Source organism: Sebastes umbrosus, chromosome 12 (assembly GCF_015220745.1).
Source record: "Sebastes umbrosus isolate fSebUmb1 chromosome 12, fSebUmb1.pri, whole genome shotgun sequence".
NCBI lineage: Eukaryota > Metazoa > Chordata > Actinopteri > Perciformes > Sebastidae > Sebastes > Sebastes umbrosus.
In genome coordinates, this window is record NC_051280.1 from 22,762,329 (window position 1) to 22,780,578 (window position 18,250).

General features: G+C 39.1%; 1 protein-coding gene across 4 annotated transcripts; it reads left to right on the forward strand.

Annotated features, from left to right (window-relative positions):
* Nucleotides 1–599: 599 nt before the first annotated feature.
* LOC119499212 (dipeptidyl peptidase 9-like) lies at nt 600–18,250 on the forward strand. Of its 4 annotated transcripts, none has more exons than XM_037788467.1 (21): nt 600–782; nt 5,271–5,361; nt 5,522–5,760; nt 5,990–6,102; nt 6,510–6,683; nt 8,134–8,305; nt 8,583–8,693; nt 8,817–8,945; nt 9,046–9,107; nt 9,198–9,298; nt 10,095–10,272; nt 10,376–10,535; nt 10,656–10,735; nt 11,459–11,611; nt 12,049–12,184; nt 13,462–13,607; nt 13,721–13,867; nt 13,989–14,141; nt 14,665–14,807; nt 15,528–15,639; nt 17,109–18,250. In XM_037788467.1, exons 2-21 carry the CDS (start codon nt 5,306–5,308, stop codon nt 17,199–17,201), a joined length of 2,658 nt encoding a protein of 885 aa, XP_037644395.1. In that variant the 5' UTR covers nt 600–782; nt 5,271–5,305; the 3' UTR covers nt 17,202–18,250. The 4 variants fall into 4 exon arrangements, with proteins under 4 accessions (XP_037644395.1, XP_037644397.1, XP_037644398.1 ...); XM_037788469.1 differs by having other exon boundaries at nt 8,137–8,305; XM_037788470.1 differs by having other exon boundaries at nt 5,271–5,323.

Consider the following 18,250-nt stretch of genomic DNA (forward strand, 5'->3'; position numbering starts at 1 on the left):
CTTTCTTTATATTTTAAAAAAAAAAATGATGAATAAAACCGCTTTTACACAGGGTATATCTTCAAGCTTTTTACCTTTTTTTTTTTTCATCATTTTCGGGTGTCTTACTAACGATGTGGTCAAGATAACTGTGAAAGAATACACAGAATGGCTTTTGCTCTGTTAGTATTGTCAAAGATGTGATTGGGGAAACCTGAATAATTACATCAGGTAATGTGATTGTTTTAACTCACTATGGGATATCAAATTATTTTCTTTCATAAAGAATATGTTAAATGATACACTGTACAGATGCACACCAGTGGATTGAACACATTGCTTTAATTGGAAAATACTGTAAATCTGTAATAACTAGTACATTACCTGTCATGCTTTTCAATTTTTCTCTTGATTAGTCAAAGGTTAATCTGGGTGGATTGTTACATGTTAAATGGTAATATATAATAAATATATTACTATAATATATATATGTACATATAATAAATGGTTAAAATAAATAACTAGATAATGAACAGTCCTGCCACATGCCGCGCAGCACTGACCATCACTGACGCCTCCTCAGGGCGGGCAGTGCGACCCTGAAAGAGTACCGGTGTTGTGCTCCTCGCGGGGGCTTCTAAGGTTCCTCCTCTTCCACCAACTGGAAGTGAAGCTAGCGTTACATGTTTGTGTGTGGCCGCTGTGGGCCATGGATACAACCTCTAGCAGTTGCACAATCTGTTTATTGTCACCAAGCTAATAAAAACCTACAACTTGGTTAAAGAAAAACAGTGGCCCAATTGGTAAGTAGTCTTCTTAAATTTAAGCTTGTTCCCGTAGAGACGGTCGACAAAAGCGTGTTGTCACAGAAAAAACAGCCAGCGGTAGTTAACGGCTCGCTAGCTTCTGAGCTAGGTAGCAAGCTAATGGTAGCTAACGGCTCGCTAGCGTCTAATGTAGGTATTAAGCTAACGATAGCTAACGGCTAGGTAGCAAGCTAACGATAGCTAACAGCTAGGTAGCAAGCTAAAGGTAGCTAACGGCTAGGTAGCAAGCTAAAGGTAGCTAACGGCTAGGTAGCAAGCTAAAGGTAGCTTTTCTTTTATATATATTTTTTAAATTGTATTAAACAAATTCAAATTTACAAACAACATGGCTCATAGATCATTGCATTCAAGTAAAAGGACAAGGTGCATACAGAACAAGAACAAATAAAATATGTAAAATGATACATGGAAATAATAAATTAAATTAAGGCCTATTTACCTGTAATTCATATTAATAATAATAATCATAATAATAATAATAATAAATTAAACTAAGGGCCATAGGGCTGTACCTGTAATTCATATTATTAATAATAATAAATAAAATTGAGGGCTATAGGGCTGTATACCTGTAATTCATATTCTTCTATTATACTAAGAAGTTTCAATGCATTTTTGTTTTTCATGACTTTAAGGGCTTTTTTGTAAGAAATAAACTCAGAAGGAAACACATTAAACCTATATAGATTTCACTTTCATATACTTGGATTTGTGCAAATAAAATGTTCCAAGAATAAGAATGTTATTCACCAGAAAGTAATCTTTGTTATTGTCAATGACAAGACCATAAACAATGTCCTTTTGAGAGAAGTTTCCCAGATGAGAAACTTTTGGGAAAAGCTAGTCATGTATATCATAAAGCCATAAAGCTCCAGAATACATACAATGAAAAGATAAATGATCAGTAGTTTCAGTATCATCACAAAATACACAGGTATTGGTTTCAATTACAATAACAAATCACTGGATGGATGGTGATACACTCCATTTAATATTTTAAAATGGATTTCTTTTGCTTTGGGAGTTAAGGGGAATTTTAGATATTTAGTTCGTAACATGTGAATAGTTTCTTTCTGATAGATTTGTAAAATTGAGTTTCTGTAATATACTATAGGGTATGAGATGTGATTAAACATATTTCTAATTGTTTTGTTTGGGATTTTGATTTCACTAAAGTCACAGCCACCAAACTAAAAGTTGAGGTGTGATAGGAGTAGGATTTGTTAAAATGCCTCTAAATCAAGCTTATAATAGAGATGGGGATGGCTTTAGTTATGGATTCAAATATGTCACGATTAAATGATATCTAAGACAGAAATTCTCATATGACATGATACAGCCACTATTATCAACTAAGTGAGTCACCGACCAAATTCCTTTATCCATCCAGTCCTTGTTAAGCTAACGGTAGCTAGCGAGCTAACGGTAGCTAACAGCTAGGTAGCTAGCGAGCTAACTGTAGCTAACAGCTAGGTAGCTAGCGAGCTAACTGTAGCTAGCGAGCTAACGGTAGCTAACAGCTAGGTAGCTAGCGAGCTAACGGTTGTTAGCTTCAACAGCGAAAATGACAGAAGAGATCTGTCATGTCAAAAATGTAGCTAAGTAAAGATATTTTAATACAATATAAACATAGACACGGCTTTATTAACTGCTATTTTCTAATAACTTTTATGTTTTTATCATTAACTGTCAATTGTAAGTAACGTTAGTACCGTTTAAAACTGTTAACAAATGAATTTGCCGGTGTTTCTCCCGGTGTGAGTGAGTTGTTGAAATCCGAGAACAAAGATCTATTGTAGGCTCGCTAACTGTTCACATTTAACGGTAATGGTGTTTTACTTTTATTTCATCTGTGTGTTCCTTACTCTTTAACATGAGATTGCTATATAGACTCGAGTAACCCTCTGAGCAAAATAGATAGGGCCTTTTCCATCCATATAACGGTACAAGTTGCAGTGTAATTCTTTAAATTTTAACTTATTTTGTTTATTTATTTTGCACAATTTAAGACTACACTATATAACAAAACAAATAAATGAATAATATACAGTGCAGAAAGAGGCAAAAAACCCACTGGGCTTATCTGAAGCCTCCACCTATTGAGACAAGATTAATATAAAGAAATAATATGACTACATAATAGTGATAACAAACAATTAGGACAAGATATATATATAATAACAACAATAACAATACAGTAAATATATCACAAAGCTCTATTGTAGGCTCGCTAACTGTTCACATTTAATGGTACCGGTGTTTTACTTTATTTCATCTGACTTGTTCCCCCACTATTAAAATCAGATTGCTATATAGACTATTGAGTAACCCGCTGAGGAGCAAAATAGATAGGGCCTTTTCCATCCATATAACGGTACAAGTTGTAGTGTAATTCTTTTCAATTTTAACATATTTTGTTTATTTTGTTTATTTATTTTGCACAATTTAAGACTATACAACATAACAAAAAACAAATAATTGATTAATATACAGTGCAGGAAGAGGCAAAAAAAACAAACACTGGGCTTATCTAAAGCCTCCACCCAGAGACAAGATTAATATAAAGAAATAATATGACTACATAATAGTGATAACAAACAATTAGGACAATATATATAATAACAACAATAACAATACAGTAAATATATTAAAAAAAAGACAAGTGTGTGTGTTGCGTGGAAGTGTATGGTTAGTGTTTGTGAGGAGAATATTGATTTAAATATCCTTAAATATATTTTACATCATACCACTGAGGCCACGTTAAGTTAAAGTTTAATGTTCAGGGGAGGATTTTTAGCGGAATACAACCAGTATAAGACGATCTTCTTGTACGAGTAGTCTACATTTTGGTTAATCTCCATTCATAAATACACTTCGCTCAGTCCACTCCTCATACAAATATCCCTAGTAGGTACCAGGTGACAGCTTAACCTGTGATACTGGTTATTGTTGAAATGACTCTTTAGCAGGTAGAGGCAGGGTCTGAATTTAATTTTTTTCCTCACCTACCACTGTGGCAGGTCACTGGACATTTCTACCGGCCACTAAATGTTTTTGTCTGCCTCTTCTGAAATCTAGGTAGAATGCTTTAGAATTGTAAACATTGAATCATTACCAGACAGTATAAATATGGAATATATCATGCAACTTTAATCCCTGACTATTTTAAACTTAGGAATTGCTTTTTAAAATGATATTTCGTAATATAAGGAAACATATCACCCATGGTGGCAGGTGACCTGAAATTTCTACCTGCCACAGCCAACATTTACCCTGTATTTGGCAGGTGGCAGGTGCTAATTTCATTTCCTGGGTAGAGGTATTATGCTGTATGGTGTATTTGTTGTGAGCTCTGTGTTTCTTAAACACCACAGTGTCAGACCAGTCTGCCAAAACTTCCTAACACTAACATAAGAAAGACACAGTTATTTAGAGAATATATGTTTTTTCCCCACTGCTGTTTGCTCATACTAATCTCTTACCCAACACAGAAGGATAAAGGAAGGAATGTGGGGTATTCCCTGTACTATGGCTATATGGCTCCATGTTTTTGAGTCAATATACTTTAAAGTCTTCATGAATGATTTATATGTTTCCTCTTCTCCTTGAGGTACATAGTGTTGTAGTCTGAAGACTGATACAGAACAACTGTAAAACTATCCCACAGTCATGAATAGGGGTGTAAGAAGAGTATCGCAATATTATGTTGTGTGATACTGTATTGATTTTCCAAAACAGTGATGATTTTAAATTAACGTCTTAAAAATCCAACCGCCTTCCATTGGGCCCATCCGCTATTTGATCTTTTGGAGGTTGTAGCGGGCTCAGTTTTAAAGCTAAAGTGAAGTTACTGGCATCATATGACTAGATGCTATCTAGAAAACCCAAGGAATCCATTGGTACCAAGCATGACATACTAGCTTGTCTAAATAATGCTCCAAAGTTACACTAAATTTTGGCGAGGAAAAACTGGCACGGTGATTTTCACAGGCGTCCCTTGACCTCTGATCTCAAGATATGTGTATGAAAATGGGTTCTATGGGTGCCCACGAGTCTCCCCTTTACAGCTTTTATGATAATCACATGCAGTTTAGGGAAAAAACTCTGCAGTTATTTGCATGCAGTATAAATGTGTCATTTTTGCATATTCTAAAATGGTTTATTTCTGGTGTGTTCTTTATATTATGACAGTTTTCCTAAAAAAATAATTAAAAAAATTGCAATATATTTCCTTGCTTACAGTATTGCAATATATCACAATATATTGAATCATTGCCCCTGTATCATGATACGTATTGCCAGATTCTTGCCAATACACAGCCCTAGTGATGAATGTCTTATCAGTCAAGAAAGGACACTGGCGCAGACAAAAGTATATTCATAATCATACCTAGCTAGTACCCCTGTTAACTCTATTTGTTATAGTCTATTTTGAATGATCTTAGTTCTATACTTTGTTCATAGGTTGCAGAATCGGAGTGAGGTGTGTTGACCGGTGAATGCATAGAGTCAAGAAGGTAAAACTCTGTGACAATAAAGAGGGTATCTGGAAAAGGTACAGTATAAGGTTCATGTTATATCTCCTTTATCTACTTGTGATGCTTAGGAAAATGGATGAATAAACAATTTAACCGATTCTATTAAAGGAATGCATAAGTGCAGGTGTGTCTGGGTTTCTGCACCTCTTACCATTTCTTTCTTATGTCAACATCCAGCTGTGTGACAGTGAGCATGACGGCTGTGGACGGCCTTTCGGACAGCACAGAGGTGGTGGAGATGGAGGACGTCCCATCTCAGTTCTTTGTGGAGAAATACTCTTGGGAGGGCCTCCGTGATATTATCCACTGTAGCAGGAAGTACTCGGGCATGATCGCCAACAAGGCTCCCCATGACTTCCAGTTCGTGCAAAAGAAGGATGAGAATGGGCCCCACTCCCACCGGTTGTACTACCTCGGTAAGCTGATTTATGCTTGCCGATGGGGCACCCTGCATCAGCTTATGATATGTAGCTTATGACCACACCTTTGTACTCCTTACGCTAGACCTCAGTCATGTTTTCCTCCTGCAGAATATGATTGCCTCATGATAGTAAAATAATCACTGTGTCAAATTTCTCCTTTTCCAGTTAGCACAAGCTTTTTTATTTGTTGTTGTTGAAATTGCCTTTTCTATGTGCTTACCAGGAATGCCTTATGGAAGCAGAGAGAACTCATTACTCTACTCAGAAATCCCCAAGAAGATCCGGAAAGAGGCCCTCTTAGTGTTGTCATGGAAACAGATGCTGGATCATTTCCAGGTGAATTCCCCCTCTCTTCCCGTTCCTGCAGTGCCAGTACCAAACAGCATAGCGGGATGTGTCTCACAGTAGTTTTTTTTTTCTTTCTTTAAAGCAAGTGTCACTTTGAGATAAGCAGTCCTTGAAGGTGTGGTAGTATCGTTGGCTTTAGAAACCCGAGATATGTTCTGAAACTGGAAAGATTAAGCATCCATGGTATTAACTATGAGAAGAATGCTTGCACTCCATTGTACGGTTATTTGATCTGGGGGGGATAGGTCAGTTGAATGTGGTTCTGTCAGATATATTTCATAGTAATGATACTGTATATACTAGCACACTAAAACGTATATACCGAGCAAACTCATATATATAAAACACTTCCTTATTCTAATATTGTGCATCTGATTTCCTGTTGTATCTTTAAGGCTACACCGCACCAGGGGGCCTACTCTCGAGAGGAGGAGTTGCTGAGAGAGCGTAAACGTCTCGGAGCCTTTGGTATCACCTCCTATGACTATCACGCCCAGACGGGCCTGTTCCTCTTTCAGGCCAGCAATAGCCTCTTCTACTGTCAGGATGGAGGCAGCAATGGCTTCATCGTGAGTACACTGCTGTTTTTTGTCTTTAATTTGGAGCTCTTAGATACTAGGAGGACATATTTAATTCAGAACAAGGTAAACGTCTGCAGGTACAAAATTCCGTAAAGGTCCGTAAATGGTGCTAACAGCGCTAACAGTGCCAACAGCAGCAGCAGTGCTGACAGAGCATCGGTCAGGAAGATGTCATCAGCTGTTATTGCCATATGAGCGCAGTGCAGAGCGGCGGCCATGAGCTAGCCAGTGGGGCATGCTCACATGTACCCAAAAAGGCACGCGTGGCTGGCTTGGCGATATCAACAAAGCACAAAGAAGCTCAGAACAACACACACAGATGGAGAGCGACTTCATTCTAAGCTCAGGTAGACATTACTCCTCTATATCTTTACATAGCAAGTAGTTGTTTGCTGCTATATTAATGCTCTGGATATTATACAGAGCACCTTGTAAGCAGTCAACAGCAATTTAAAAACAGGAAGGATGTTATTAAGCATCTGTTAGGTAGAGATATGCTGCTGATGTGAATCAATTAATGATTATTTTGTATTTATAATAATAATAATCTATATTACTACTGATCTGCTAGTGGCATCATGCTCACCATACAATGCAACCGATGTTATGGGATGAAAGACGATTAAAAGACCATATCACTTTTTTCTATTGATCAGGGCTTTGTGGTTTTTACACCAGGTTGTTGATCTTTGTGCATTGGCCTTGGATACAAATGACAGCTCTGCTATAAACCGCAGCTCTAATAAGCACATGATGAAGTGTTTTTTAAGGCTGTCTCAGAGATACAGAATACTTTTTGTGGCAATCTATTAACCTATAGTGTGTGGCAAACGTTTTGTTTTGTTTCTGTTTGTCACTGTTAGTGATATTAGTGGTCCACTGTTTGCATTTGGTTTGAATCTGGGATACAGCTCAAGATTGTTTTGAGTGCATCTTCAAATATGACCCCATTTGCATTTTTCCACCGTTTTGTAAACTTTTTCTCAAGTAGGCAGGGTGAGTTCTAATGTGCTACCCCTAAATATTACTCTGTATTTGATTCAGAGTTTAACGGATGTGCGTTAGTTGTACCTCATCCTCTTCATGGGTTCGAAGAGATACATTTTGAGTGAACAAACTGGATTAAAAATAGCTTTTACATATTAATCTTGTTGTTTTCACATCTTGAATATATTTGTGTGCATGGCATGCGTTTATATGCAAGTTAGGTTGTTGAAAAGAGATGGGAGGAGCTGATACTTGAAAAGTGAACATGTCCGTTGATTTGTACTTATAGCTGTCATTTGGTTTTATATTTGAAGAACACAACTATTATGTGAACTATCTATGAATCTTTTCATTTAAGACAATGCTTGCATCAAACAGTTATGCTATATCTTTTCATTCAAAAGTCACTCTTCTGTCTGCCTTGGACTAAGACTGTGTATGTTGGTTTTAGCAGTCTGCTCCTGTAAAGCCTGTGGAGATCAAGACCCAGTGCTCAGGGACCCGCATGGACCCCAAGATCTGCCCCGGAGACCCCGACTTCATAGCCTTCATCAACAATAACGACCTGTGGATAGCCCACATTAAGACTGGCGAGGAGAGGAGACTCACTTTCTGCCACAAAGGTCCGAATGCAATAAAATGTCCTCAAATATCCTCTTTAATTTACAATAGAACTGTGAAAAAAATATATTTAATTAATTTTGATACTAGATCATTTAAATTTTCCTTGTATTTTCATCTCGTACTACAACATGGAAAGAAAATAACATTGAGATGCCTTATTCTATCTTATTTTTTCAGAGGAAAGTGCACACTATTGTATTATCTGTATGTTTAGCAGTATACCAATAATACTACATGGATGTAAGCTTTTTTCCTAACATATTTAATTTTTTCCAGGTGTGGATAATGTTAAGGAGGACCCCAAGTCTGCAGGTGTAGCAACGTTTGTCATCCAAGAAGAGTTTGACCGTTTCACTGGTTACTGGTGGAGTCCCTCAGCAGTGGAAGGTATTTGTTATGCCTTACATTACAAGTTTTACCTCCATCTGTAATATTAGTTATTTCTGAGTTTGCGTACACTATTTTATGTATACACTTGCCTCAAATGAATAATTTTTCTCCCCCTATCAGACCCTAATGGAGGTAAAACAGTGTACCTGCTGTATGAAGAGGTGGATGAGACGGAAGTAGAGATTATTCATGTTCCATCTCCAGCACTGGAGGAGCGGAAAGCAGATGCATACAGATATCCCCGTACAGGTCAGTGCTGCCTATACACTGTACACACACAGGCTTGGATTAGTGAAATGTTTTGTGAATTGTCTATTTCTATATATTTTACATATTTCTTTATTTACAGGTAGCAAAAATCCCCAAGCTACCCTTAAACTGGCAGAGATCAAGACAGACCATCAAGGAAGAGTAAGTCTTTCAATACCGTTTTTTGTCTTTCTTCTTCTCCAAAGTGATAGTTAGATGTTCCTAATATGTGTTTATGGTTGTACTTAACAGATTGTGAGCACGCAAGATAAAGAATTGGTCGTCCCCTTCAACTCCTTGTTTCCTGGGACAGAATACATCGCCAGAGTAGGATGGACGAGTGACGGCAAATAGTGAGTGTTACACTCAAAACTTTTTTATTTTTTAAAAAATGTTTTATTTAGTGAAGCAAGACAAAACAGGTGAAATTTGACAATTCTAACAAAACGAACAAAATGAGAAAAATAAATAACGGATGTTGGTGGAGGGAGGGGGGTGTTATTGACAGTGAAGGGCAGTCTGTTGTGTATGGTTCTAGTGTGTGTGTACAGTTGTGTGCATTTGTATGTATGCAGTGTGGGGGGGGGGGGGTGTTTGTTTGTTGGTTTGTATTTAAAGAGGAGAAAGAAAAACTTTGACTCTGTTGACTCAATGATGTTGTCATTCTTAAAATAAGCCACCAGAAGGTATACAGCTTGTTATTGGGACTAGTATTGCGACATAAATTGAGATTGGGAAACGGTTTGTGTATTCGTACTGTTGAACTGTCACGGTACAGGGGTCACGCTCTGTCGCACGCAGAATACACGGTATGTAGATTCATGTAATATTGAAACTATTAGCAATACGTCGTTAGCAACATATGCTGAGGTTAGCATAACAAGCTGATTGGTGTGCGAGTCAGTAACACTATTGCAAGCGCAAATGAAACGCTAGAGCTGGAAGACCCGCCTGCAGGTTCCCGGTCAGCAACGGAAAGAGAGTTGTGTATAAGACAAGGACGGTGTGTCGCCGTTGCTCTACGGTTGTAGGGGATGTGAATGGAAACACATCCAACATGCTAACGTACGTTCAACCTGCATCACCCAGATGTGCCGATCACCAGGATGGTGCACTCTTTTTAGTTGTGTCTTCTCTGTGTCCCCCTAGTGGCTGGGCAGTGCTTCTGGACCGCAGTCAGAGAAAACTACAGCTGGTGCTGCTGCCTCCAGCCCTCTTCATCCCTGTCACAGATGACCCAGCTCAGAGGCAGGAGAGTCTGGAGGCCGTGCCCAGTAACACACAGCCATACATAATCTATGAAGAGACCACGGACGTCTGGATTAATGTAGGTCTTTCCACATGGCTAATGTCTGTTTCTAATGGACTAATTGTTGTGGTTGTGACTTGCTGTAAGGGTTCAGTAACCGACTGTTCTTCTCTCTTCTCAGGTTCATGATATATTCTATCCCTTTATTCAAACGACAGAAGATGAGTTTACTTTCATTTGGGTAAATGAGTCTAAAACAGGTTTCAGCCATCTGTATAAAACCACATCCCTGTTACAACCGGCCTGCTACCATTGGACGGAGGACCACCAAAACACAGAGAGTAAGACACTAGGAGATGCTTCTGCGTCTATTTAAAATGATGCTATCAGATAATCACAGTTTACGTCAGAGTGTTCGGCATGTCAAGGAGCTTGTTGATTCTGTTATCTGTTTTCTGCAGGAGACTTCAAATGTGCAATCAAAGAGGAGGTTACATTGACCAGTGGAGAATGGGAAGTGCTGGCAAGACATGGTTCCAAGGTTAGACAAAGTCCGTCAGTGTTGAATATAGATATACAGTAGATTCACACCTATAAAAGACGCAGGTGTTTAGAGTGCATTCAGAAAGTATTTGGACGGTTGCATATATTGTGACTCTGTAATCCAACTCATTGACTTAAGGGCTTAAGGTCCTGACTCTTAGCTTTAATTTGAGGGTGTTTACATCTACATCTGATGAAGGACTTGTGCTCAGGATCATTGTGCTGCTGCACAGAGCTCAACACTCTTTGAACGGCTCTGGTTCCAGAAGTGAATTTCCCGTTCATTTACTCCACTGACATTTTAGAAAATCCTTATATGAAGAGTTTTAAGCATGGAATCAAGCCAACCGGCTACGAGATGAATCGTGACAATAAAACATTTGGTTCAGAGCAAAAAAACATTGTATCACTACCGGAACCTCACTGTTGAGCTCTATTGTCCTAAAATAGGGGTACTATGTATAAAAAAAGTCCTAAAAATGCTACATTGCTCATCCAGTTTGGATCTGAACACCCTCAAACATTTCAAACTGAAAGACACCAAGTTAACCTTGAACAAAATCATTTAAATCCAGTGTGCTGAGCTGCAGTAACACATAAGTAATACAGCTGATATGAAGATATTTTAGTGGCTCCATCATCTCTTTATAGTACCTCACAGTATCATGCCTCGGCCTCACTGCTATTGTCTTTTTCCTTTCATGTTTCTCTTTTTTGTTAGATCTGGGTGAACGAGGCATCAAAGCTGGTGTACTTCCAGGGCACCAGAGACACTCCTCTGGAGCACCACCTCTACGTGGTCAGCTATGACTCACCTGGAGATGTGGTCAGACTAACCAAGCCTGGATTCTCTCATAGCTGCTCTGTTAGTCAGGTAAGACCTGTCTAACGGCTGGCGGTTACAGTGCTCTCCCTCAATACTGGACCAATTTCAAACATTGTTGTCCCCATTAGTCAGTTAGACATAAAAACATGGGAATATAGGGTCCAGGTTAAAAAATACTGAAGTTACCCTTTAAGAACAATGAAAGTTAAATCATCTTTTGAAACCTGAGGAAAGCTGTCAAAGCCAGGAATCCTTTGGGTAGTCTGCAGTTTATGGGATAAATGTTCTCTGGCTGTTAGCAGTATTTTGCACCGACAGTAGCTCATGTTGGGCTTTTCAACACAGATCCTTGTAGTATGCGGTGTAGCATTTCAATTGCATCCCCTCCTCCATCAGCCTTTCCGTTCCTGCATTGTCAGTTCTATTTAGTACATAATTCTTTATATTTATTATCTTTTGCACCTCTCTGTTCTCTCATTCTGCAGAACTTTGACTTTTTCGTCAGCCACTACAGTAACGTGAGCACGCCTCCATGTGTTCACGTCTACAAACTGACCAGCTCAGAAGGTGACCCGCTACACATGGTACCTGAGTTCTGGGCCAGCATGATGGAATCACCAGGTAAACAGGATGTGATGCAACCAACCACCATACAGCAGTTTCCTGATTAATTCAATATGCAGAGTTAGTGCTTACATTATTGGGCTCGCTAAGTTTTTATTGGAGAGCAGCGTGGCCAAGTTTGAAGGTTGCCCAACTATCTGTGGTTTTATTTTTGGAACAATCAATAGAGCCGAGTCTGTAGGGGAAAGTTGAGGTCTGGCATTGATTAGATCAAGGACAGCCAGTTCGATCCACAGCGGCGTCCTCCAGACAATCCTGACAGCAATCAGATAATGTGGTGCTCAAACACATTTTGGTCATCATGAGCGATTTGTGTCAGAGTTGATTGTCGTTAAAGATTCATTAAAAGTACCAGGAGTGACGAGGCAATTCGTTACTGTCTTGTTTAAAGAATGTTTCTGCTTTGGTACAGAATTCCCACGGATCCTTAAAAAGTCTTAAAAGGCATTGGATTCATTAATCTAAAAATAAGTCTTCAAAAGTCTTAAAAATGCTAAGACATGCTTAGCATTTTTAAGACTTTTGTCTGAAAAATTGTGAAATCTGTGAAACTGAATGTCACGCAGGTCAGGATATACTAGCTAGCGACGACATGGGGAAGTGAAATTTCAATGAAAATTGGCTATTCAACCAAGATTTTGCAGCATGGCTGCAACAGGTACCAGGCATTTTTTGCAAGGAACGGTGTATTTTTTATGGAAAGTTTTTCCAATTAGGCACGATAAGATTCAACCCAAAGTAATTTATGTCTTTTTTTTTCTTACAATTTGGTTATTGTAATGTTGGTCTTATATTTCATTCCAACTGGCATTAAAAAAAGCCTTTAAAAAGTCTTAAATCTTTCTTGTCTTAAGCTGTAGGAACCCTGTGGTAGAAGTGTAGGGGCCACAGAATAACTGCCACCCTTAGACAGGGTTTCCCCCCCATATCCATTAACTACCCATTAAATATCTGCTGTAAAGGAAAACTAAACCTGCACTAACCCCAGTACTGCAAAATGACATATTGCAGTATTGGTTCCAGAGTACCATTAACACAATCATCACAATCTAATGCCAAATCTGTTATTTGGGTCTTGTATTTTTGTGCTATATAAACACTAGTGTTTTCTTTTTACTAAATACAATCCTCTGCACTTTTAATACAATTTGCGAGCTTTAGTGTGTAGTTTTGCAGACCCGTTGCTTTCAAGTTCCACTACGAGTTGACCCACAATCCCTGATAGTTTTGAAACATGCCAACCTAATGACCACATGTGTTAACATGTCTTCCAGGTTGCCCGGGAGATTACAATCCGCCTGAGATTTTTGACTTTCCGGGGAAGTCGGGCTTCCAGCTTCACGGGATGGTATACAAGCCTCACAACCTGACACCTGGCAGGAAACACCCGACCGTTCTCTTTGTGTATGGAGGCCCACAGGTACGTGGATATATATTCAGTTTAATCTGGGTTTCTGATGTTATTGTGTTCACAAATTGTTACTTTAAACCTGTATTACTGTGTAAATTAATACATTTTGTGTGTGTATTCAGGTGCAGCTGGTGAACAACTCTTTCAAGGGGATGAAGTACCTCCGTCTGAACACGCTGGCCTCTCTAGGCTATGCCGTGGTCGTCATTGATGGGAGGGGTTCCTGTCAGCGGGGCCTCGAATTTGAAGGAGCACTGAAAAACAAAATGGTAAAGTAAGAGTCAGATAACTGAATTAATTCAGTCGGTGAACATCATTTTAATTTAACATGATTGAATGCCATAAAATGGCAGGTTAAATAACACTCGTAATTTGCATTTGTCTCTCCAGGGTCAGGTGGAAATTGAAGACCAGGTGGAGGGGCTGCAGTATGTGTCAGAGAAGTTTAACTTTGTGGACCTGAGCCGTGTCGCCATTCACGGCTGGTCCTACGGCGGTTTCCTCTCCCTCATGGGCCTCATCCAGCGACCCAATATCTTCAAGGTTAGGAGGCTTTTTTTGTTCTTCAGCTCTTCTTTTATCCTTCAACCACACACTCACACACTCTACCAGTCAGCATTCTCTGCTGTTGAGGAGGAAATAAGAAAGCATACCATAGTGATGGCTTGTACCACTATGTAATTCACTTCAAACTGATTTAATTGCTTAATTCCTGAAGTACAAGCTGAACTTGTGATGTAGTTGCAGCTTACAGCCACAGGGTGTCTGTGTTGTACAATGTGCTGGCTAATAACCTTCATTCAGTTAGGATTTCTGCAGGTGCATCCTGTGCTAGAGGGATTGAAAGCTTCACTTTTGTACCATTTACCAAATGTATATCCAACTGAGCCATAACATCAGAATATACTGAGAATTACACAGTAAATCTAAGCCATCACCTTCCTCCTGTACCTTATTTTTTAGTTTCTCTCTGTGCTAAATGACACTTTTCCACAGTAAAATATTTTTTTCATTATTATTTATTTAACATTCTTCTCCTTCTGACTACATTGTGCTTCCCTGCCAGTTGGCTATTGCGGGTGCCCCGGTGACTGTGTGGATGGCGTACGACACGGGCTACACAGAGCGTTACATGGATGTGCCTGAGAACAACCAGCAGGGCTACGAGGAAGGATCCGTGGCGCTGCACGTGGACAAGCTGCCCAGCGAGTCAGTACACACACTTATACAGACACCTTTTTGAGTTTAGTGCTGGAAACTTCTAAATATTTCAGATGCTATTGAAATTTAACCATACTGCATGTCCCGTGTAATTGCATAGATATTCATGTTCCATGATGACACCTATTTCCTGTCAAGTCAGGCTTTATATTCTTTGAAAGTCCCTGACTGCGTAATTGACAATTTAGGCTTTCTGTTTTACACATGGGGATTTTCACCAAATATTTGTGTCATTCTGATCCTTGACCTAAAACTGAACCTTTTGAACTGAAAGCAATGCTTTAAGAAAATGTCTCCATGCCTGTGTGGCTAGTATTTTGTTTAAGCCCTTTCAGGTATGTACACGTTGGTGATATGTTCTTTCCATTGCAACTTAACTACTTAGTTTTATAGCAGTAGTTATTAAAATCTAGAAAGGTGAAATTAAGATTTGAAGTGACAGGCTAAGTGCCAGTAAGCCTCAGTTTTTAGGCACTGAGGAAACCCTGAGGGTCTGACAAACGGCATGTTGGAGCACTTCTCTTGGATGCAGTTTCTGAAGCCCTGCAGCATTTCACCTCAAAATTCAAAATTCTTTGAATGCGTGAAGGCTTTTCCTGTTTTAAATCACGAAGGAGTCTTTCGCTATCGAGCAATATGTGTTTTTGCCTGTCTTACAACTATATGGAAGCCTATCATATTGTAACCATGTAATCGTTGTCATTCCAGGCCCAACCGTTTGCTGATTCTCCATGGATTTCTAGACGAGAACGTGCACTTTTTCCACACAAATTTCCTAGTGTCACAGATAATCCGTGCTGGGAAGCCCTATCAGCTTCAGGTTAGCGTCACAATTACACCCACTTAAGTTGTAAAGTTGCCATATGAAATCTCTCCATACTAGGTTGACATAATTTACATAACATGTAAGGGATAATGTACAGCGAGCCGGTCATTGTTGTGAAAGAAACCTCTGACAGTGCGAAAGGGTTTCTTTCACAACAATGACCGGCTCGCTGTACATTATCCCGCTTATTTAATGGCTACTTACTTAAGAAATCAATAATCTGACACAAAAATGGTCCGCCAGAGTCCGAGATCAGAACTGCGTCCATCTGCTACAAAGAAAAAACTGACCGTAGAATGCTGTGATTGACCAATCAGAATCGAGTATTCAACCAGGCCGTGTAATAAATCATTGTGATCTCTGAGTCTGCAGTACAAAAATGCACAAAATCAACAGCAAATATATTTGGTATATTGGTTTAGATCTCTCTAATATTTAATGGTAGTAAAATACAGTACATGAGTCAATTTCAGGGTTATTAGGCACCAAATAAATAGTTTATTTATTTTTTTCTCTTTTTATGGAAACATTTTGATCTGTAAGATCTTCCTCAGGCAAGTGTGAGAGAGAAAAGGAGGCAGTAGTCAATTTAAATGATTATCACCTGCTGGTTAGCAAACAGCTGGGAAAAACAAAACACATGACAAGATGGCAATCACATCTCCAGGAAATAGAGAAAGAAAAATATATAGAATTCAATGTTAAAAGTACAGTTACTTTGCAAAAAAAGTACTCAAGTAGAAGTAAAAGTACTCATCAAAATAATTACTTGAGTAAGAGTACAGAAGTATTTACTGAGAAAAAGGTACTTGAGTAGCAAGTAACTTAAATATAAGAAATTTAAAAAACACTGGCATGTTATCGTCTTTTCCCCTCAAGTCGTTTAATTTGATGTGGATATGACATGTCTAGCATTATTTCAACCACAGGTGGTCTTCCTCAGGTCAAGTTAAAGAAGAACATACACCTGTATTTCTTTGTGATGAAATGACAAGTCATCATCTCCTTTTTGGATAACCTGCCACATATATACCAGACAATATTCCCAGTCCGTATCTCTCAAGTGTGATCACAAAATATTATGTTAAATGATGTTAATGATGCCTGCTGCAGCTTCAGCCGCGCTGCTTAGAACGGAGACATGCGGAGGCGTCGTTGCGGTAGGATAACCAGCAGACCTGGGACCAGCCGACCACCTGCCTCTTAACAGATCATTAATGCATAAAATAATAAATAAATAAAAGTAGCACGATGAATGTTTCCAAATGTAACAGAGTAAAAGTAAAGATTTTTCTCTAACAATCTACTCAAGGAAGAATAAAACTGCTTTAAATTACTCTGACAAGTACAATTTACTCAAAAAGGTTACTTGAGTTCCTGTAATTGACACTTGTGGCAGATTTTACAGGATATATACATGTAGCACACATCAGTCTATAATTTGTTTTTTATTATCTTTCCAGGTATACCCCAACGAGCGACACAGTATTCGCTGTCCTGAGTCCGGAGAGCACTACGAGATAATGCTGCTGCACTTTCTACAACAATACCTCTGAAATGAGACGACCGGGGAGAAGTGACGCCTAGTTTCCTCTCTGTCCTCTTTTACCCTCTCCAGCTCACCCACCCATCTTTACTCTCCCTGACCTCTCTACCCCCCCCAACCCTCGTCTCCAACTGTTCGACCTTCGACATCGAGAGACTATCAGACACTTTGCAGCCACTCTCTCCTACGAATTAGTCACCCAACTTCCCCACTATACTTCCCTCTTTCGCTCTCTCTGTCTCTTGTTCTGTTACCCACTTGCTCGCTCTGTCTGCTCCATGCCCTCCCTCTCTCACTGTGTACAGTCTGGGGTATGGTTTACGAGCACAGAGATATGGTGTCTCACCCTGAAAAGCTGAACAAAGACAAGGAGAAATATTTGCAGGCTGTGTCACATTGACTCATCGCTCACCCACGTCCTCATCTCTGCAACCATGATGGGTTTTATTTGCCAAATGTTATCGTGATGTTCCCCCCCACTTCCTCCCTGCGCCACCTGTTTTATTCACTCGAGTCAGTGGTAGGAACGGGGATTACACTTCACGGAAATCTATAACGCATATTTGCAGACATGAGCTCACACACTATACATATGTAAAATACAGTTTGTCTCATACACACACACACACACTCACAAGAACACTCACATAGAACTGCAATATCCATACACACTGTGAGTCCGTACCTTGCAGTCTGTGCAACGATGAAGAAAGGAAGAAAACCTCTGTCCACTTGTTTTAAGTGTGTTTAAAATCAAATATTTTATGGATTTTTATCCTTTTTTTTTTTTTTTTATCAGTGCTGACGTGAGCTGGCGGCTCGTTGATATTTTTGCGCCGTTCTCTCCCCTCACATTACATTGCTCGAGATGTCTGCTTGCCTTCTTAACACATAATTTATATTTGCCAAAGTACCTCTTGACTCTTGATCATGCTGGTATTTCCTTTTTTTACTGCAATAAAGACAACAGGAGGGTGAGCACTGGAGTCTTACAACAGCTTTGTACCACCGGAATACAAATTTGTACATGATAATGAATAAATGTATGAATCAATCACA